We start from the raw sequence: 24,093 nt of genomic DNA on the forward strand, positions 1-24,093 counted from the left end.
TAGAATTTCATTCTTTAATAGCTGATAATATTTCATTGTATATATACACATACCTTATTTCATTCAACTGATAATAGACACCTTTTTGGTTCCAAATGTTGGCTATTATAAACATTGACACTATGAACATAGTGGTGTAGGTATCTCTTTGATACATTGTGGTCAAGTCTTTTGGTTATATATCCAGTAATGGGATTGCTAGATCATATGGCAAATCTGTTTCTAGTTTTTAGTGAAATAAAGTAACAATCAGGGCGGAGATCTCTGATAAAGAGTTTCAAAGAAAGAACAAAATGAGAAAGGAGAGGAGGTGAGACCCCTGAAAACTCTAGCTTTTCAAGGAATCAATGAAAGGAAGACATAAAGATCTTAGAGTGAGTGAAATCATAATGGCTGATGGGAAATTAGGAGAATAAGAGGAAAGAGAAGGTGATAAGTAACAGATGAGTGTGTTAAATGATCAAGTGAAGTATGAACTGACAAAGTGCCACTGGATTCCAAACAGAAAAAAATGACAGGCAGTGAGCCAGGCAAGAGTATCACAGTAAAATGATGGAAGCCGCAGTCAGACAGCAGTATGATATTAGAGATTTAACACTAGGGAAGCATTAAAAAGAGTAAGACTGATAAGACTTTGGAGACATTCAGATATCAAGAAAAAGATTATAACTGTCACAGGTAGGATAAGTCTTCAGTAAACTAAAAATCATTGTTGTGAGTATAAGAAAATGTTTTACATACAAATGAAAATTGAATTTCAAATAAAATCGTAACACTTTATCAATATTTATCACATAAATGGATTCATGCAATATGTTTTCTCTTGTCATGGCTTCTTTCACTTGGCATAATATTTTCAAGACTGATGTATCCATAACCACTTCAGTTCTTTACTCTTGGATATTATTTCAGTGTGTGAAAGGATATATCACAGTGAAAATATATACTTATATTTTCATCAGCTGATCAATATGTAATTTATTTCTACTTTTTGCATTATATGAATAACACTGTTATGAATATTCATGTATAAGTTTTTGTGTGGACTTGATTTTCCTTTTCTATACCATGGGTTATTAAAATAAATCTGAATTTAGTAAGAGCTGATTAAAATTTTGTGAAACTAATCATAACCTTCATTGGTTAACAACAAAATAAAAGGTTTTTGCCTAAAAGTGGCTTTCTTAATTAACTAAATAAAAAATACAAAAGGTCTAATTTTCAGTTCTTTAGACATTTTGCAAACAGAAAAACTAGCAGATAAGTGTTTCAAGTCTTAACAAATAATGATAATGTGCAACATCAGCAGCATCTGAGTGAATATAAAGTCAACCTTTTATTCAACATAAAACAATTACATGCTCTTTAAATAATGAAAAAAGAAATTACCAATGGCCAACCCCAATCCCATTACTTTCAAAAAGAATTTTTAAACTTTCATTTCCAGTTGATTGTACACTAATTCAAATGGTTGATTTTGCTGACAATTGATTTTTAAATGAAACAGCCAATAGTGAGTCAGTGCATTACACTGTGCACTCCAGCGAGCAGCCTTTCATTAAATTTACTCAAAGTAATGGATAAATTAGATGACCAAAGTTACTGAGTGCACTTCAAATACTTTCTTCTACAGCAAAAGGTAACTAAATGCATTTGATCACTACCTCATTGCTAATTCAAAATCAAGATGTGTCTATCTTTCTAGAATATTAATACCCAAGCCTGTGGGCATGGCATTGGTGTGCACCAGAATTCAAGGGGGAAAGGAGTCAGGGTGATGTGTTAACTGCCTGAGCAACAAAATGAGTTAGTAAAAGTGAAGGCAGTTAACAGAATTAGATGGCATTCCATGTTCAAAGAATTTGCAAGTAGTAATTGACCAATCATTTATGACTAATTGGTTGTATACCACTATTATAAGCTACTTATAATAGGGAATGGAGTCAGTCTTTAGCCTATCAGTTCAGACATCTGCAACCCACACTTGGAGTACCTGCATTCAATGGCCAGCTCTAGCTTTTGACACCACCTTCCTGCTAATGCAGCCCCTGGTAGGCAGCAGAGATTTGGGAAGTGATCCTGCAAAAAGGAACTCTCTCACATGCTTTCTCTGCCTCCCAAATAAGTGAACAAAATGGAAAAATAACAATAGGGAAAATTTTCTACAAAATATTTCAGTAAAACTTAAGTTTGAACAATATCCATAATTCAGAAACTTCAAGATACAGTTTTTAAAATTCCTGTCATTTTGCTGTAGGTAGTGACATCAAACTTACAACCACTCTCTGATTTAAATTAGAACTTCTTTTCAGGCTTAGGGTTCTCAAGTTACTATTTTTCATATCAGTATCCTGGAATGAAGTGAACAAGGGCAAAGCATCTGTCTAACACAGTACCTTCCTACATATAATGACAGTATCCTATCTCTACCTGAATATAGTACACTGTGATGATTTGGAAAGATATTTATAGACTATCTACTCTTTAGTGGTTTTAAAGAATGGTTATTGTCATTGCTTTCCTTAGATTTAAAAATTACATTTACACTTAACGACAACGTAAAGAAGTTTTATTATTTATAAAAGAGTATTTAATAGAAGCTTTTAATGTTCTTATAAGTATTATTTTGTTAGTCTTGAGGAAATAAAATATTACTTAATTCTACTACTTTAAACTGCATTCTAATTGTTATTGGTTTTGCAATAAAGAATTAGGGAAATTGCTGATATCACATTTTACATTTCATGTTGAAACTAGGTAAATTAGTTTCTAAGCTGAGGGGCATTATCATTTGTAACAGTTCTCAACACTTAGGATTTTAATTGCTGATATAATTTTCTTTGAAAATTATAGATGTTAATATTTAAAAATGATTGCATAACTGTGACTTTTTTTTGCTGATGAGTTTGCCTTTAAAAGGTGTAGTCAATATGAATAAGATGATTCAAAATAAGATTCTGAATGAAAAAGTTTCAGTCTAATAGAGTAACTGAATGAATTGCTATTTCCAACCTATATTATCAAAGGAACATTAAATTTGATGCAAACATCTAAGAAAGTCAATGTTAACATCACTGAATACGGGCAAAATCATATTCAGGTGATATTTACTGCATGAACAGGCTTTGGAACCTGCAGAAAATTAACTTACAGATTTGGCACAATAGCTGGTATGGAGAGGGTTATCAGAATCACAGGTGAAGGACAGTCATGCCTAAATCCTCTCTTCTCTCCAAGAATCTTGTTCCCAATTCAGAAGGAACTGGGGATGTTAAAGTGCCTGAGATGATCCTGGAGGACCAAGTTATTATGCACAGGGTTCTAATTTACATCAGATCTCCTAAGTACTTCTTCTCTAGGCAGAGCACACTCGCCTTAAATAACGAAATAAAATTAAGGCTTTTTAATGCTATAACCTCTCTCTAGGAAGCTTTGAAACTTCTTATGAGTTGTCTTCTAACTAAAATATTCTCATTGGTCATCCTTGAAGTAACCAAGGTGTCATGGAGCTCAGGTCTGTATTTCTAAAGGAAGACTATTTTCATCACTAGAACCTTGTGATGTCTCCCGGTCACTGCTAGGCTCCAATCCATACTCTAAACCCAGAGAGAAAAGCTACACTCACATTCTGTGTGCTTCAAAGGTAAGTTGTTATAATTTATGGGAAAAAACTTTGGCAATATTTATCAAAAATGTAAACATTTTCATGAATTTTCATGGTTATCATATCTAAAATATCAGAAGAAAAAAAAGCAGAATAGCTTTATTCTATGGGTATTCCATTAGCAGCCTTCATTATCATGAAAAAGTTATAATAGGGGCTGGTATAGTGCTGCACAAGCTTAAGTCACAACCTGTGATGCCAACATCCCCTATTGCAGCACTGGTTTGAATACTGGCTGCTCTGTTTCTGATCAAGCTCCCTGCTAATGCACCCAAGAAAGCAGAAGAAGGCGGCTCAAGTAATTGGGCCTCTGCTGCCCATGAAGAAGACCCGGATGGAGTTCCAGGTACCTGCCTTAGGGCTGGCCAAGTACAAGGCCATTATGGCTATTTAAGGAGTAAACCAGGAGAAGGAAGATTTCTGTCTCTCCCTCTCTGTCACTCTGCCTTTCAAATAAATGAACATTTTTAAAAATGATAAACAAGCCAAGTTTTCAATTTTAGGTGATTGAATTAAGCAAAAGCACAGTCTTCACATATGCTACAGTAATATGTATACACTAACAATTATATGGCAGAATATTTATTGTCATGGAAAAATATTTGCCATTTCCTCTTAGGTGAGAAGTTCTAGTCACGAAAACAAACACTATGATTCCTTGTGTCACAAAGACAGTTCTGTCAGTTTTCCTTTGACTTCACCCTTTACCTCAGCCAGTATCAAACCAAACATCACCTTTTGAGTAACTTAATTAGCACATGCATTTTATTTTTGGGGGGGACATATGCCAGCTACAGTTATTGCATTTGTCCCTTTCTTTTTCTTAGAATGTAAATCCCACAGGACTGTGTCTACTTTGTTCATCACTGTAACTTCAAGGTCTTATATAAAACCAATGCCATACTAGGATTTCAATAAATATTTGTTGAATATTTTTAATGAAGTAATAATTAAGACATTTAAGAAGTGTCACTTTTCAAGGTAAAAATTTCTACACACCTGTTTAGTGGCCCTAACTATGGAAGTTATAGATAATATTTTTGCTAATAAATAAAAGTAGCTGGCAAATCTATATAATTATAATGGACAGCCAGGACAAAAGGAAAAATTATTTATTCCTGTGAGATGACCTGTTCACAGTACACTGTTAAGAGGTATACTTAATAGCCATTGTAGTAAAAAATATTAAATTTTATCCAAACACTAATCACAGATACCAAGATCTACAGATTGGATTTCTAAAATATGCACGTACATCTAATCCCTCTCTCTATCTATCTACTCTGAAATTAATAAACTCTCACCACAGAAGACAATTTCTGAACCTTTGTATAGCTGACACAGTGAGGGTTTGGTTAACTGCCCCTTGATATTGCATGGTACAGTGGCTACCCCAGCCAGGACACACATACAATATCAGCATGCAAAATAAAACATTTCTCTTCATCTCCAGGATAGTAAGTTTATAAAAGAGCTGTTCTAAGACTTCGAAGGTGAATATTTTAGTGACACCTGTATGACATAACTTTCTGCTATCCTCTATAAAAAGTCTAAATTTCAATCATATTATCCCAGTAGACTTTAAAATGACAGACCTCAAAGTGCACATTGTATTTGATATTCTCTTGTAGTCCTATAATGAAACTTAAGCATAAATAATTGTAGATCTATACATTAATATAAAGATGAAAGAAAGGACTTGATACAGGAGCAAAAAAATAGTGTTCTTATTTCTTTCTGCCACCTTGAAAAACATATAGCTTTGATAACTATGAAACAAGAAGGACTGATACCCAATGGGCAAAAAATCAGTGAACCCTCTTCTTAAGTTATTTTATATCTTGGGAATCTATGCATTCCTTTATGAATGCTTTTTTATATCTCTCTACTTCTTCCTACATAACAGCTCTATCTGCTTTATCTACATCACAGTTTCAATATTATATTTATCCTATATATCCATACAATAAAACAGTATGAATGCATGCCCATTTGATAAATAATTTATTTATCTATGAACTATGAATGTGTGCTATTGCAATAACATATTTCATAGATTATATACCTTCCTATAACAAAAAGTTAAAAGGATAAGAACAAATACACATTAAAGTTTTACTTTCCTTTCTTCACTCAGGGGATTACCTTGTGAACTACTCTGGTAATGTTTAAGCCACTCTGGAAAATACTAGATTTTACTATCTCTCAATAAGAGGAGTGGATTAATATTATAATTTTTTTTGACAGGCAGAGTTAGACAGTGAGAGAGAGAGACACAGAGAAAGGACTTCCTTTCATTGTTTCACCCCCCAAATGGCCGCTGTGGCCAGCGCAAGGCTCCGATCCGAGGCCAGGAGCCAGGTGCCACAGCGCCGGCCAATATTATAGCTCTTTAGCAAGTGTGCACTAAAATTTCAAACAATAGACATCTACATATCATATTATAATAGATATTGCTATGAGATTCACATAGACCAAGATAATCATTACTCTGGTTACAGGTAGTATTGCAGGCTATTGTTGATTCATAACTGAGTTAATGTAACTCTACCCCTACAGCAGTCATAATCATCTAATCTTGGATCAGTAAAGGGGAATACAGATACTCCTACTTGACTCAATAGCACAATCTGAAAGGATAAACCTGGCCCCTGAGTTCCTATTGGGTTCAGATGAGGCTTCTGTTAAATCACAATACAGTTCTCTTGCTCCTGTTGCACAAGGACGATTCGAGCTTTCCCTTCCTGATTTCAAGGCACTTACCACATATCTCCTGCACACAAACCTCTGTCCCAGAGTTCCTTTCGTGAGGAACCCAAATAAACCATGCTTCAGCAAAAGCTAGAAATTAAGTGCACATGTGTATCTATTTCCTATAAGGTTATTTATTGAGGTGTTGGAAATAAGAATTGAAGTAATACCCTAAGTCATCTTGAACTTTTGGTAGGTTCTCACTGAATTTGGATGAATATTTTACCCAGAGGTATTGTCTTATCTTGTAATGGATATACAGAATTCAAATTAAGAGAAAATTTAAGCAGGTGCTGTGGCTCAACAGGCTAATCCTCTGCCTCGTGGCGCCGGCACACCGGGTTCTAGTCCCAGTCGGAGTGCCGGATTCTGTCCCAGTTGCCCCTCTTCCAGGCCAGCTCTCTGCTATGGCCTGGGAGTACAGTGGAGGATGGCCCAAGTACTTGGGCCCTGCACCCCATGGGAGACCAGGAGAAGAACCTGGCTCCTGCCATCGGATCAGAGTGGTGACCGGCCGCAGCGCACCGGCCGCGGCAGCCATTGGAGGGTGAACCAATGGCAAAGGAAGACCTTTCTCCCCTCTCTCTCTCTCACTGTCCACTCTGTCAAAAAAAAAAAAAAAAAAAAAAGAGAGAAAATTTAGCAGGAACATGACATCCCTTTATCTGAGCACTTGAGTTACAGTCACTGTAGACTTCGAGTCATTCCTTCCAAGGACATCAGGTTTTGTACTTAATGACCTCTGCCATTCTGCCCCAGGTCCCACGGCTCATTTCAGCTCCTGACCCAGACCCAAAACTACCCAAGTCTAAGAAACTTCTCAGCACTTTGTCCACTGGCAGCATAAGGCATTTAACTAGTGTACTTTTGATATTATTTTTGAAGGAATTATTAATTTAACTCATTAGAGACTGTGAGGTTTAACTTATCAGTGGTTCTGCTACCACCTTTCACTTACATTTTCTCAGTGGATATTATTTTTGATTCTGCTATCCATTATTAGAACTGCTTTCCTAATCAGCATGACAGAATAAAGAGAATAGAGATGATTGCCTCCTGGCAAAAAGAAATATATGGTTTTGGACAGCAGTCCCAATATCCTTCTTACATACCCTTTCCTTAATATACTGATGACCAGATTTCATTGTTTTTGACTGCTGTATAGTATTCTATAGAGCACATGTCCCATTATTTCTTTATTCAGTCTACTGTTGATGGGCATTTGGGTTGGTTCCAGGTATTAGCTATTGTGAATAAACATTAATGTGCAGACTGCATTTTTGTTTGCCAATTTAATTTCTTTTGGGTAAATTCCAAGGAGTGGTATGGCTGGGTTGTATGGTAGGGTTATATTCAGGTTTCTGAGGAATCTCCAGACTGACTTCCATAGTGGCTTAACCAGTTTGCATTTGCAACAAGATGTTGGAATCTGGAAAACATTCAGCTGAGTGAATTAAGCCAGTCCTAAAGGGACAAATATCATGTTATCCCTGATCGGCAAAAACTAACTGAGCATCAAAGGGGAAACCTGTTGAAGTGAAATGGACACTATGAGAAACAGTGACTTGATCAGCTCTTGGCCTGACTGTTGATGTACAATGTAATACTTTATCATTTTTAGTATTTTTTCTTTGCTTTGTTCTAGTACTATTGGTTGAACTCAGTAATTATCACACAATTATTCTTAGGTGTTTAATTTTTAATTGAAAAGTGATCCATGTTAAAATAACAGTGGGAATAAAAGAGGGAGGAGATGTACAATTTGGGACATGCTCAATCGGACTTCCCTCAAATGGTGGAGTTAGAATCGTGCCAGGGGATCCGAATACAATCCCATCAAGGTGGCATGTACCAATGCCATCTCACTAGTCCAAGTGATCAATTTCAGTTCACAATTGATCATAATGATAGGTCTAAGAGTCAAAGGGATCACACAAACAAGACTAGTGTCTGCTAATACTAGCTGATAGAATCAAAAAGGGAGAGAACGATCCATCATGGGAAGTGGGATACACAGCAGACTCATAGAATGGCAGATGTCCTAAATAGCACTCTGGCCTCAGAATCAGCCCTTCAGCCCTTAAGGCATTTGGATATGGCTGAAGAGCCCATGCGAATATTTTAGGCATGGAAAGCCAAGAGACCCTAGAAAAAAAAAAAAAAAAAAAAAAAAAGAAGACCTAGATGAAAGATATCTGTGAGTGAGTGAGATCCCAGCAGAAAGAACGGGGCCATCAAAGAAGGAAGTACCTTTCTCTGAAGGAAGGAGAGAACTTCCACTTTGACTATGACCCTGTCAGAATAAGATCGAAGTTTGTGAACTCAAAAGGCTTCCATAGCCTTGGCAACTCATGACTAGAGCCTAGGGAGATTACTGACGCCATAAACAAGAGTGTCAAATTGTTAAGTCAACAGCAGGGGTCACTGTGTAGTTACTTCTCATGTGGGATCTGTCCTTAATGTGTTGTCCAATGTGAAGTAATGCTATAACTAGTACTGAAACAGTATTTTACACTTTGTGTTTCTGTGTGGGTGCAAACTGATGAAATCTTTATTTAATACATACTAAATTGATCATCTATATATAAAGATAATTGAAAATGAATCTTGATGTGAATGGAATGGGAAAGGGAGCGGGAGATGGGAACGGTGTGAGTGGGAGGGAAATTATGGGGGGAGTAAGCCATTGTAATCCATTAACTGTACTTTGGAAATTTATATTTACTAAATAAAAATAAGTAAATAAAATAAAAAATATACTGATGACATTCTTTTCGAGCGATTCCTAAGAACTGACTGAATAAACTTAATGTTTGAAGAAAACCATGATATTTATATATATATATATGCATATATATATACTGTATTACATATGGCTTAAAATTCAGCACTATTTAGTTATTGTTTCTGATATACAATATGAAAATTATTGAATATCCATATAAAGTTTTGTTTATAACACAATGAAAATATATGCACATAATGTGTTATAAAAGCAAAAAATAACTTTAAAAAGTCCTTCTAGCCCTAAACACCTACAGATTCAGAATGGAGGCTGATATTTACAGATTACAATATAACATGTGATTCCCATTAATTAAACATGTCATTGAAATATTGTTTTGATAGATATCTTCATGTTTAATATAACATGTCTTAGTAGTATATAGTCATTTCATGAATTACTATTATAAAGGTAAAAAAGAAATATTTTATAAACAAACATTAAGTAAATTATAAGATAATATAATATTGATAAAATTCAATACTAGAAATGCATACTATTCATTTATAACTTAAATTTCATTGAAAAATGCAGGAAAAGCCTTTATAGAAATATTCAGAGAATCATCTGGATGATAATTTTCACATATTCTATACATGATGTATTTTTTTCTTAATGATCTCAAGGATTTCTCTTTTTTAAATTATTCATTGTGGACAAAATATATATAGAGAGTCTCACTGTTGAAATGCTGAGGTGGTGGCTTGCACTTCACAGACAGATTAGTCACCCCTTAAAATGACATTTCACTTTTTCTCTATATGAAAATCACCCAACAACACTTATAAAACCCTATATGAAAACCATTTTTTCCAATATTCGTCTTAGGTAGGATTATTAGATATGATTAACAAAAGTTATCAAATACATTTTAATGGAAAGCAACTATTTACTACTTCTTATTGAGTAGATCAATAAACGTAGGATTGGCACTTACCTGAATTATGTGCTTCAGCTTATCAATGATCTGATTAATCACAGGATCAGTTCCTTTGACTTTGACTTCAGGATTTCCTGACTGAGCTCTGATTCCACTCCCAACCACACGCTGAGTATAGCTAACAAAGTACAAAACGAAAGACATGACTTAGTCACCTGGTCAGAGTATTATCTGCCACAACTACTTGAACAGATTTGAGTTTAAAATTTCTTCCTTTAAGAGTATAGGGCAATGTATGTTTTCTTAGATCACAAACTAGCAGATCTGCAATGTTTTTCAGGCAAAATACATATTGTACAAATAAGGAATATTCTAAAACTGGTAATTTTCTTTCAAAATATTCAACCAAAATTTATTTGTTTATAATTTACAAATGATAGGAATAATTAAAATATATCTCACTTTGTTACCAACTTTTACGTAACAGCACACATACCTACACCACACTGCCCGGGTAATTTTACTTCCTTGCATGGTCAGTCCCAATATTTTTCAAAAATTGACCCACATATGTACACATGTGCATATATAAAATTATACTTCCTCATATATATATTTAACTGCATTAGTCAATATAATAAATATTATTTAAAACTGTACAGTCAAAATCATTACTTTATACACAACTAATATCTGCAAAATCTTGTCAATAGTGGGAAAAACTGTTTCTCTGAAGTTCACTTAACAATGCTGTATGCAAAAGAGTGATTTCACAGGCAATAAAAGGCAATTGAAAGTGCGCAACCTTCGCCAAATGAAAATTGTATTTCAACTTAATATATTAAAATATTTGACTTAATCAAGCACAAGGATGTATTAAGTCCCTATGGTATTAAACATTCTATACCAGATAACTAGAATTATTAGAAGGTGTAAGACTCAATTCTTATTTTCAAATGCTTATTATGGGTATATATCAATTACTGATATTTGCATTGATTCATTCCATTTTACTGTATTTTTAAGTTTACTAATAGATTCCAGCAATATAAAACTCTTATTTACTGAAGGTATAGTGTAGCATAAAGGCAAGTAAATGGTTAAAATGCAACACAAAGCAAATAAGTGGAAGGTATTGTACATGCCCGGTGTGGTGTAAGGATGGCACAGGTAGCTGATACTCTATATATGGAGAAGTACATTTAGACTCAGGCACATGGAGGAAAATTTAAAAGGATAATTTGTAAATTAAGATAGTCCTTGAGTCATTAAGGTGAGAATAAGTCTTCAATAGTGTGATTAATCAGAATTCTGGAGTAAAGGATGGCAACACAGCAGGATGAAATGGCAAAGGCTCTCTGTGAATAACATATTCGGGGAGAATAACTAGGCCTCATGTTTCATTTTTTGCTATTGGTTTAACAAACTGAGTTCTCATTCATGGGTTCATGTCCCAAATGCCCACAACTGCCAGGACTTGCCCAGGGACCAAGAATACAATACAGGTCTCCTACATGAGTGGCAAGAAACATTACCTGCTTCTTCTCAGGGTTCACATTGGGAGGAAGCTGCAGTTATGATCTGGAGCCAGAAATCAAACCCAGGTACACTGATATAGGACAAATATGTCTTAGCAGATGATTTAACATTTAGGCTAAATGTCCATGCAACTAGACTCTATTTACAAAGCAGACAGCACAAATGAGGGAGAATGAGACATAGGGACTATACCCCCCAAATTCCATCCTCTATGTTTAAGATTCTCCACTGAATAATTTGTTTGCCTAAGTTAAATATCATAATAAAATATTCTAAGATTTATTAGCAAAATATGAACAATATGAGCATTTTATAACATAATGCAATATTCTAGAAGACCCTCTTAACTCCTCTGTAGCACTGTCACATTATTCTTCATCAGTATTCTAAGTAGATCATATAGTTGGCTCCTTTATTAGTATTATGAATATTAAAAGTGGTGAATAATATGAATAAATAAATGAATAAATGTGTAACTGTGGTTCAGGTAGGGCTTTTGTTACTCTTTGTGGAGTTCGTCAAAACATCTTCAAGACAACCATTCAAGATGATCATGATTATGCGTCGCACAGTCTACTTCTATATTTGCTACCATCATCAGTGACTGAGTACAGCCAGGTTGCTAAGGCAGATCCATTGCTGGGGAATAAAAGGCTTGTCCAGTGACCAATTTGGATTCAGGATTCCTTGAAGCCCTCACTTTACTTTCTTGAGAAAATGCATCATGTTAGAAAGTATCCACACGATCTTCCACTCCTTACTCTGGACCAAACTTCCATCACAGCCCAGAGACCTTCCAGCCTTACACAGCCTTCACTCCATTTTCTCTCACACAGATTTCCCTTATTGAGATTTTCTGGAGTTTAATCCCTTTCAGAATCTGTCTATGGAGGGGCATTCAGACTCAAATATTCTGTATTTATATTATAGTTTTACCATTCTATAGATTAGAAATCATGGATAGGTCAAATGATTTCCCCATGGCCTCATTGCACATTGCAGAGTACAGAAAGGACAGGAATGCAGGGAAGGGGAGCTTTAAAATACAACCACAAATGAGTATTAATGAAAATTCTTGAAATAACAAATATAAATTGGGATTCAATTAGCTTGTTGTAGTGATATTTTTTCTCTGATTACAATATCTTCAAAGACTTCACTATTGATAATTAAGAAAAGATGTATGACTTTCTAAAAAAATACTCAGAAAACAATCGAATGTCACCAAACAATGAAAAACAGCTGTTGGATGAGAAGAAATTAGCAGACTGCCATGGGGTTTTCCTACATTTCTCTAGATATGCAAACATAATACAGACAACGGAAACTAAGACTGAGCTCTTAATTTCAATTAGGTTATTAACTTTCACATAGTGGTTTATTTACAAATCAGGAAACTTACACTTAGGGTGGAAGATTATTGTTTCATGCTGTTCTGAGGAATTGCTAAAATTCTGTTTGCCCTTAATTATCAGAACTAATAACAAAGTTAAATAATTTTACATACTTAGACAAAAATTATCAGAATTATAATCAAATAAGAATCCCCTATTATATCACTGAATATTTCAAAATCATTATTTTTTTTTGACAGGCAGAGTTAGTGAGAGAGAGAGACAGAGAAAAAGGTGTTCCTTCCATTGGTTCACTCCCCATATGGCTGCTACGGCAGGCGCGCTGTGCCCATCCAAAGCCAGAGAAGCCAGGTGCTTCCTCCTGGTCTCCCACGTGGGTGCAGCCCTCCTGGGCAACAGCAGAGAGCTGGACTGGAAGAGGAGCAACCGGGACAGAATCTGGTGCCCCAACCAAGACTAGAACCCGGGGTGCAGGTGTCACAGACAGAGGCTTAGCCTATTGAGCCGCAGCACCGTAGGCAGAGGAGGATTAGCCAAGTGAGCCGTGGCGCTGGCTCAAAATCATTATTCTTACATGTTATTTAAATAAGGAAAAATGTCACAAAGCAGGGACTTTATTTTATTCATTTATTTTATTTTATTATTATTATTTTTTTTTGACAGGCAGAGTGGACAGTGAGAGAGACAGAGGGAAAGGTCTTCCTTTTCCATTGATTCATCCTCCAATGGCTGCCGCACTGCGGCTGGCGCACCTTGCTGATCCAAAGCCAGGAACCAGGTGCTTCTGCTGGTCTCCCATGCGGGTGCAGACCCCAAGCACTTGGGCCATCCTCCGCTGCACTCCCAGGACACAGCAGAGAGCTGGGCTGGAAGAGGAGCAACCGGGTCAGAATCCGGCACCCGACCGGGACTAGAACCCGGGGTGCCAGCGCCACAGGCGGAGGATAAGCCTATCAAGCCGCGGCACCAGCCTGGGACATTATTTTAAATAACTCAAATGGAATACAATTTGATAATTCAATTATTTTTCTATTTCTGTAAAGTTACACAATGCAATAGTATTACATACACACCAGGATGTTCTAAAGGAAAAAGATACTTGCTATCAAGTGCCTGTAAGTATGTGGAACAATCAGATCACTACCCAATTATGGATGAAAAAGTAAAAATTATTGTAAATCACTATTTACCAAAAGTCAGGCACAAGAATGCTCAGAGAAGCACTATTCCAAATAACCCCATTATAGAACTCAAATATCCACAAACTCGAGCATGAGCAAATACACACAACAGTGTGTTAATAAAATTAAATAACTTATAGCAACAAAAATGAGTGAATTACAAGTATACTTATAAAGATAGCCAAGTTTTACAAATCAAATACTGAAGGAAAGCAATAATTTAAATACTTTATAATACCATTTATCAAAAATTAATAATTATGTTCCAATTCACTGTAAGTGCTACCCTAGGATATAGTGTCTAGAAGATGAGAAATGTCATGTTTCTTGACTTATCTTCTGGTTTCACAGGAGTACTCATTTTATTAAAAAAATTAATAAAGTGCCTGTGCCCCCGCACCCATGTGGGAATCTCAGAAGAAACCCCTGGCTCTTGGCTTCATATCCAACATCTTCAGCCACTGAGGTCATTTGGGAGTAAACTAGCGGATGGAAGACCTTTCTCTCTGTCTGTAACTCTACCTCTCAAATAAATAAATAAAATTTTTAAAAATTGAAAAAAGACTTTAGACTTGTTTGTATGTATTTTCGACCTAGATAAAACATTTACATTAAATTTCTGTATGCTTTTTATCAACATGTCTATCTCAGACAAATTTTCATTAAATCATAAAGAAATAAAAGATCTACACAGGATTTTTAACATGAATTATATGGTTCTGCCATCACTAAGTAAGTAACTTTGGATCTTAGCTTGATATACCTCCAATAGACATCAATCTGCATGGAAAAAATGTGTTCGTAAATTGAATATTTTTCTAACAAATGCTTTTATAATTTGATTTTTTCATTATTAAATTTTAACAGATCATTAGTTATTCTTTTCTTCCTCAATGTAAAAATGGGTAAGAACATTTCAAGAATCTCTATAGAGGTTTATTTATTTGAAGAATTTTTCTCACTTCAGTAAAAAGGAGGGAAATAAACACACAAAAAAGAGAGATGATTTTTGTTGTTGCTGTTTTGGAAAAAGAATAGACCCACAATCTACACTTATTTGATCCAAGCAAGATAGTAATGGATACAGCAATGGAATATGGATATTCACTCCTCAAGCCTTTCGAACTTTCCATTAACAAGGAAAAAAGGCAAGCATTGATACGTTGACATTCTACAAAAATGTTTTGGGGCCAGAATTATGGTATAATTGGTTAAGCTACCACATATAATGCTGGAATCCCATATAAATAACACTTTGAATGCTGGCTGCCCATTTTGTATCCAGTTCCCTGCTAATGTGCCTTGGAAAGCAGCACACGATGGCCCAAATCCTGGGACCCCACACCCAGGCAGAAGACCAGATGAAGCTCCTCTTTCTCTGTATTTCTCTTTCAAATAAATGGAATAATATTTAAAGTAACTGTTTTAAAAGGATGATTAACAAGATTTCAATTCTGTGTTGACTATTTGAAATATTAAAAGAAAGTGCTAATAAATCTATACAGTATGTCACTAAAAATCATTTATCTCTACTTTTCCAATATTTTCTATTTGAAGCTGATATTGTGCTTACTGGTAGATTATTTTCACTTCATTTAGAATGCAATATAATTCAGTTCCAATTTACACTGAAAGTACAACGTTTTTATGTGCATATACACAATTTCTTTTTAAAAAAGATTTATTTATTGATTTGAAAGTCAGAATTACACAGAGAGGAGAGGCAAAGAGAGAGTGAGACAGGTCTTCCATCAGATGGTTCACTCCCCAACTGGCTGCAATGGCCAGAGCTGTGCAGATCCAAAGCCAGGTGCCAGGAAATTCTTCTGGGTCTCCCACGCAGGTGCAGAGTTCCAAGGACATGGGCCATCCTCTGCTGTTTTCATGGGCCTTAGCAGAGAGCTGGATTGCAAGTGGAAGAGCCGGTTCTTGAACCGGTGCCCATATGGGATGCCAGCACTTCAGGCCAGGGCGTGAACCCATTGCACCACAGCGCCAGCCCCTCCTGCACAATTTCAAGGGTATAAGTATCTGCAATGTGATCCTGGGATTCATTATAAATCAGGTACAGGGGTCTTGGACGTATTTGAATAATTCACAGGGGTGGAATAGAAGAAATGATCATTGATTTCAGATGAGGAAAATTCTTGATTAGATGCTTTCTCTTTTTGTCATTATTGTTATCTCCATTGCTGGTTAAAGATGGATTATGGGGACCATGTTTGGGCCACTGTTGTCCTGTTTGTGTATTGCCTTTGTGTATGCATATTAAAATTTCTTCAAACTGCAGTGTCCACATCTATTATTTCCATGAGATAAAACACTGGTTTCAACTTTGGTTCTGGTAAATATGTTGTTCTCTTAGGTTCAAAGGAGATCTGGAAGGTACACTCTATGTATTCAATCAGTGAGCCCCTCGCAAGAACAAAGCTCCCTTTCAGACCTTTTTCTAGTAAGTCTGCCTCCCTTGTTCACCTCCCTCGTTATGGTACCAAATGTGAAAATGAATACAAGAAATTTGTTTTTTCTTGAGTGACACTAGATACCACTGCTGAGAGCCGCTTTGTGTGCCTTCAGATTCTATAGAGCTCATTTCCTCTATATTGACTGTCCACTCTTCAAAATTTAGGACAGAAAGGAGTGATTTCATTGATGTTATGTGCCAGGTTTATGGGAATAACCTTTCATGGGACATAGAAGGCTTACAGGGGATTTGGAGAATGGAGACATTTGTAAAAGCAATTCAAAAGGACTAAATCTTTTGTGAATCCACTATCTCACTTCAATTGTTGAGCCACAAAATGATCTTTTTTAAGGATAAATTTTATTTAAAATCACCCACAAATTTCAGGGTAATTTGGTATTAAGAAATTTGAATTTTTTCTAAAAAACATAAAAATTTGAAATATATTTTTAATTATAGTATTCACTTGGCCTTATTCAGTTAGAATAATTAAGAAAATGCAACCATTTAATCTCTGCCATTTACTTGATTTTATAATTATATAAAATAATGTATGATATTTAAGTTCCTGAAATTAATAATGAGCTCAAAATAAACAGAAATAATGAAGACCTACAGACAATCTTTTTTATTATTGATATATAACTAATTTCTATTTAGGTTATCATCTTTCATATTATGTTATAGATAAGTCATTGACAGTATTTTAGTAAGGAAATGTCATTTTCTATAGAAACCAGCAAAGAATTTTTAGCATATCCCTGCAATAAACTGAATAAGAGCATGTTTATAAAGACACAAGAATTCATTAAAGCATGACATTAATCACCTTTCCCCCTAACTCTTCATTTTCGAAGGCACGTACCTATGCTTCCAGTTTAGCCAGGTGACTCACAAGTGAGCATCTGACATTTAAAAATAAGCAGTTAAATGAGTCTGAAAAGTATTTCCAATGAATAAATAATGAGTATATATGCAAAATTAGTAGTTTTTAAGAAGTCATCATTTAAAAAATAGCAACTAATTTAAACCCATATTAAACATGAATATTCCCTTACATAAAAAAATAATACTTAGCCTTCTCTTAAATCCACACTCCAATATGACTAAGAAAGGATAACTGCTTTAATATAGACTAATTTTTTATTTAGTTTTCAGTGTTTGAATTAAAAATTCAGAGCAAGTGATAATAAATCTTCACTGTATTTTATAATTACCCTCATTTGATTCAGGGTATTTAAATTTAAATGTATTGGTTCTAATACCAGTCACAAATGATGCTATGTGAGTCTTGAAATATAATACTAAGTTCCATTTTTAGCCACACATTTCAAAATTAAATTCTTTAAAGTAAAATCACAGTTATCTTTCATGGATTTATGATCAATTATAATCATCTCTTTGCACTTATTTTCTCTCATTTCATTGTTTGATACCAACATACAAAACTGAAATGCCATACAGATGATAACTATTATCTGAGTACTAATAAATTAAATGGTATTTTGAGCCAAAAAATTATTTGAAATATTTAAGGGCAAATATATATCACTTATCCAAACTTTTATTGCAGTCATTACAAATCGTAAACTTCCCAAAGTCATATACGGCATTTCTTGTACATTTTCAAAGGTAATTGACAGTAGCCTCAAATTTAAGATAAAAAAATTGCATTATTTTCTGGGGTTGGGCATTTGAGCTTACAATTAAGATGACACTTGAAATCACATATTCAATATCAAAATGCCTGTCTTTAAGTTCTAGCTCTGATTCTGCTTCAGACTTACAGTTAACACATACTCTGAAAGGAAGCAGCTGATAACTCAAATATTTAGGTTCTTACCACCATGTGAGATTCCTGGATTAAGTTCCTGGCTCCCAGCTTTGATGAGGTCCATCACTGGCTGCATTGGGCATTTGGGGAATGAATGAAAAAATGGCAGCTTTATTTCTATTTGCCATTTTCTTTCTCTGTCTGCACTATATTTTTCTCTGTCTCTCTACCTCTAAAATGTAAAAAGGATAACCTTTTCTACAAATTGTGTTGGGAAAATTGGATCTCCATATGCAGAAATAGTAAATAAGAGGACCCCTACATTATAGATCATACAAAAATCAACTCACAATGGATCAGGGATCTAAATCTAAGAAATGAATCCATCAAATTATTGAGGGGAAACGCTGTAAGATATTGGCACAGGTCAAGATGTCTTGGATAAGACCCCAGAAGCACAATTAATAAAGGCAGAAATAGACAAATGCGATTAGATCAAGCTAAGAAGCTTCTACACAGCAAAAAAAAAAAAATTCAGCAAAGTAAAGAACCAACTGACAGAATAGAAGAATATATTTGCAAACTATGCAACTGGTAGAGGATTAATATCCAGAGTATATAAGGAGCTCAAGAAATTCAACAAAAGCAAAACAAACAAGCCAATTAAGAAATGGACTAAGGGCAGTAAGGCATTTTTCAAAGATTGAAATACAAATGGCCAACAGACACATGAAAAGATACTCAGGATCACTAGCCATCGGGGAAATGAAAATAAAAACCCCAATGAGGTTGTGAGGGTGTGTGTGTGGGGGGGAAGGTATCCTAGCACATTGTTGGTGGAAATGTAAACTCGTAAACCATTATGGAAGACATTATTGAGATTCCTCAGAAACCTGAAAATCGATGTACCATATGACCCTACTCTTCCTCTCCTGGGAATTTACCTTAAGGAAATGAAATCAGCATATGAAAGTGTTATCTGTACACATACATTTATATATAATCAATTCACAACAGCTAAGATATGAAATCAACTCAGATGTCCCTGATAGCCATTAATTCATGACTATATAAAAATTCAAGGTATGTAGGTATGTGTGTGTGTGTGTGATGGAATACTACTCAGCCATAAAAAAGGATGAAATTCTGTCTTTCATAACAAAATGGATACTATTCCCCCAAAAAAGACAAATATTAAGTTTTTCATGATCTGTAGTAACCAATAAACAGAGTATAAAATTTGTGTATGAGCAAAATTTTGAAATTCGATTATTTTTTATAGCACTTGTCTATACTCACAAGGAACCATGATTTTTCTACTTACTACTTGTTGAATTCTGTATTTGGTGGATGGTTGAGCTCACGATTACAAAGCAAATTGAAAGTGTATCATTATAAAAATTAAAATAAAAATAAGAAAAGAAGGAGGAAGAATTGTGAGAGCAAGGGAGGGAGGGAAGGCAGGGTATGCTCTTCAAACTATATATATGAAATGTGAAATTTGGACCTCTTCTATAAATAATTTATGAAAGTTTGCCTATTAAAAAATCTCAAGCTTCACCAAAAAGTTCTTTAAAATTAGTTGTAAGGTACAATAATTCTAAGATTAACAACATACCAGGGAAATAATATAAATACCACATATTTCCTAATATATAATATGGTAAACTCACAGAAAAAGAATTTCTGAATCACAGAGTATACTTCTTTCCAGGGTCATCATGACAAATTATTAGAAACTTGGTGGGTTAATACAAAAAATATATATTTTTCTCATAGTCCTGATACCACACATTAGAAGTCAAGCACTGGCATGTCCACATTCTTTCTGGATAAACTAAGGGAGAGATATTTTTTTTCCTTCCTTGATTCTTATAGATCCCAACAATTCTTGATATTCTTTCACTTGTAGCTGTATCACTGCCATTTCTGCCTCCATCTTAATGTCATTTTTATTCTCTTTATCTTCATGCCCTTTTCTGTTTCTTATTAAAGTGAAATTAATGCAGGATGAGTGTGCCTTAACCCTTACCTTAATTAAATTTGCAAGGCAGGGCCCATGTCAAGGCATAGTAGGTTAATCCTCCACCTGCTGTGATGGCATCCCATATGGACACTGATTCTAGTCCTGGCTGCACCACTTCTGATCCAGCTCTCTGCTATGGCCTGGGAAAGCAGTAAAGATGGCTCAAGCCCTTGGGCCACCGCACCCATGTGGGAGACCAGGAAGAAGCACCTGGCTCCAGGTTTCGGATCGGTGCAGTTCCAGCCATTGCGGCCATTTGGGTAGTGAACCAATGGAAGCAAGACTTTTATCTCTGTCTTTCCCTCTCATTGTCTATAACTCTAACTCTCAAATAAAATAAATAATATCTTCAAAAATTTGCAGGACCATTATTTCCAAATAAAGGCACATTATAAAGTTCTTGGTGGGCATGAAATTTGGGGGGTACTCTATTCAACTTGCTGATAAGAGCATTGTGAAAACTAAAATCAGGAAACTGCTTGAATGAAAACAAATTATTTCTTGACTTTAATCTTTTGTTTTTCCTCAATAAAAATGTTGTTGCTATAAAATAATATATATATTTTACAAAAACAGTTTTTTTAAATTTAGATAGATTTATAACATGTATGTTTTTATTCTACTTCTACTTTTTATGGTTTCAATGTTTTAATTGGAAATTTCAAATAGATAGTTATAATAAATACTTGTTTTATTTATAATAATGCTCATTTGATTCAAAGTCATTGTCCAAATCTAAAATTATCAGTTCTAAATATCGTCAATCATGCATACTGCTTTTTGAGATTTTGAAATGTTACAATATCTTCAATTTTCCAACTATGCATTTCCCATTTATTAGACTTAACAAAAATATCTAATCATCTTTGAAAGTAATCAGTCTATAATATCGAGCATTTTCTATATTTTTCAATGCCTTTTATCACCTAACAAAAATAAGCAGTGCACAGACAATCTCTGTTTTAAATTTACCCAAACAAAAAAGGTATCAAAAATGATCTGTTTTCTTCTGAAGCAGAGCGCAACTACCTGCTCTAAACCTAAAAGTTTCCTGAGAGCATTGGAAGGCTAGTTTATTATGAATATGTTGACAGGTGATGCTTTGGGGGCCACATGTATACACACAAAATAAATTTTGATCACAGTTAATGATAATGTGAGCACAAGATTGTGACAATATTCAAAGGTGGCTAATTTCATTAAATTACCTACATTAATTAGGCTCAATTTAGTTGTCCAAATTTACATAAATGTCTCAAAATAAGTAATTAGGCTCTTCTGTTTTCTATTTTCTAATTTTAGTGGTGCTTAACAGTGAAAGATATTTTGACTGAGATTTTATTTTTAAAGCAATCAGTTCCCTTGTTTTATCACAAGACTGTAAGGTCTTTAGCAGGTTGCTGAACCTAGCACTCTGTCTTCAAGAAGAAATATACCTATTGCAGGAGTACAGTATTTGGAATTCATTTCTTGGCCTATAGCCTAATGGATTTTTTTGTCTGTCTTTGGTGACAGCAGCATAAATTTAGAGCTGGAAAGGACCTTAAAGGTCATCTGGTCCAACCCAAGCATCTTTCAAAACACAATGAAGAAGTATGTTTATTTCATCATTTTATATGTGGGCAGTGTTTATTTCCAGAAAAGTCTTTGAGACAGCTTATAATAAAAGAACAGACATTGTAAAACAAGGGCAAAATGACAGAATAATGAAGGGAAGTATGTAGCAAGTATATAAGTGGATCTAGAGAAGGAAATTCTACCCTTCAATCTAATGACTTTGCCCTAAGCTTTTTGTTAGTAAGGGTCAAAAGGAAAACCAGAATCCAAATAGGTTTAATCAATTAATTCAAAGAGTATCTTATCAATTAATTCAAATAGTAGTTCACAAAAATATATTATGTATTTTCTGAATAACCAGATGAAAGGAGCTCAAAAAATCTGAACATAAATTAATTATCAGAAGACAGAAATGTTAGTAATGCTGATTTTATCAGTAGACAAGGTATCCATATACTGAAATATCAAATTGGACACAAGATACAGGTACAATTATTATCTGTCAAGTAAAAACTTAAAAGTGTTTAAGGAAATGGAAATGTTAAATATATTGATTTGATCAATATGCATTATATATATGTTTTAAAATATCATACTATACCGTTCCCAAAATATACAGTAACAAAAAAGTGCCTGTTTTCAGACCAAGTGGAATTCATCCCTAGTATGCAGGGATAATTTCAACATGCAAAAATCAATAATTATGATACATCAGATTAACAAACTGAAGAATAAAACCATATAATTTTCTCAATAGATACAGAGAAAACATTTGATAAAAAAGCATCCTTTCATGATAAAGAATGGTTAAATAAACTGGGTATAGAGGAAAATATCTCAAAACAATCAAAACAATATATGAGAAATCCACAGCCAGCATCATACTGAATGGGGAAAAACTAGAGCATTTCAGCCAAGATCCAAAACCAAGCTAGTATGCCGACTCTCACCATTACTATTCATTACAGTTCTAGAAGTTTTACCCAGAGCCATTAGACAAGAAAAAAGTCAAAGTGATACAAATGAGAAAGGAAGAAGTCAAATTATCTGTTCACAGATGATATGATCCTATCCACAGGTGAACCAAAGACTAACACTAAAAGATTACTGGAACTCATAAGAGAGTTTGGCAAAGTTGCAGAATATAAAGTCAGCACTCAAAAAGTAATACCCTTTGTAAACACAAACAATGCCAAGGCTGAGAAAGAACTTGTAAGATCAGCCTCATTAACAGTAGCTAATAAAATTTAAGTATCTTGGGGTAAATTTAAGCAAGGATGTGGAGGCATCACGATATCTAATTTAAACACATACTACAGGACAGTTCTAATCAAAATAGCTTGGTACTGGCACAGGAATAGATACATCATATCAACTAATGGAACAAACTAGAGAACCCAGAAATTAATACGTCTACAATCAGCTAATCTTTGACAAACTAGATAAAATTGCTCCCTGGAGAAACATCAATCTCTTCAACAAATTGTTTAGGAAAAATTGTATCTCCATGCAGAAGTATGAAACAATACCCCTGCCTTTCACTTACTAAAGAAAGGAATACACAATGGATCAGGGATCCAAATCTGAGACCTGAATCCACCAAATTTCTGGAGTAAAACATAGGGAAACCACTGCAAGACACTGCAATGGGCGGCACCGCGGCTCACTAGGCTAATCCTCCGCCTTGCGGCGCCAGCACACCAGGTTCTAGTCCCGGTCGGGGCGCCGGATTCTGTCCCGGTTGCCCCTCTTCCAGGCCAGCTCTCTGCTGTGGCCCAGGAGTGCAGTGGAGGATGGCCCAAGTGCTTGGGCCCTGCACCCCATGGGAGACCAGGAGAAGTACCTGGCTCCTGCCATCAGCTCAGCGCGGTGCGCCTGCCGCAGCTCACTGGCTGCGGCGGCCATTGGAGGGTGAACCAACGGCAAAGGAAGACCTTTCTCTCTGTCTCTCTCTCTCACTGTCCACTCTGCCTGTCAAAAAATAAAAAAAAAAAAATAAAATTTAAAAAAAGACACTGCAATGAAGCCAAAAATAGACAACACTTGTAAACTATACATCTGATACATGATTAATATCCAGGAGATTCTAGACAACAAAACAAGTGATCCAGTTAAGT

The 24,093-nt window shown here is 35.0% G+C and overlaps 1 protein-coding gene across 17 annotated transcripts in view; it reads right to left on the reverse strand.

Annotated features, from left to right (window-relative positions):
• GPC5 (glypican 5) overlaps window positions 1-24,093 on the reverse strand; it is a 1,599,230-nt gene that overhangs the window by 997,309 nt on the left and 577,828 nt on the right. For all 17 annotated transcript variants that reach the window (XR_007921151.2, XR_007921150.2, XR_007921155.2 and 14 more), the window contains exon 6: window positions 10,138-10,258. Coding sequence is in view for 13 of the 17 variants with exons in the window: in XM_017343550.3 (XP_017199039.2) it covers window positions 10,138-10,258 (121 nt within the window). In the remaining 4 variants the exon portion in view is untranslated. The remainder of the gene's footprint in view (window positions 1-10,137; window positions 10,259-24,093) is intronic.

This window comes from Oryctolagus cuniculus, chromosome 9 (genome assembly GCF_964237555.1).
Source record: "Oryctolagus cuniculus chromosome 9, mOryCun1.1, whole genome shotgun sequence".
Lineage (NCBI taxonomy): Eukaryota > Metazoa > Chordata > Mammalia > Lagomorpha > Leporidae > Oryctolagus > Oryctolagus cuniculus.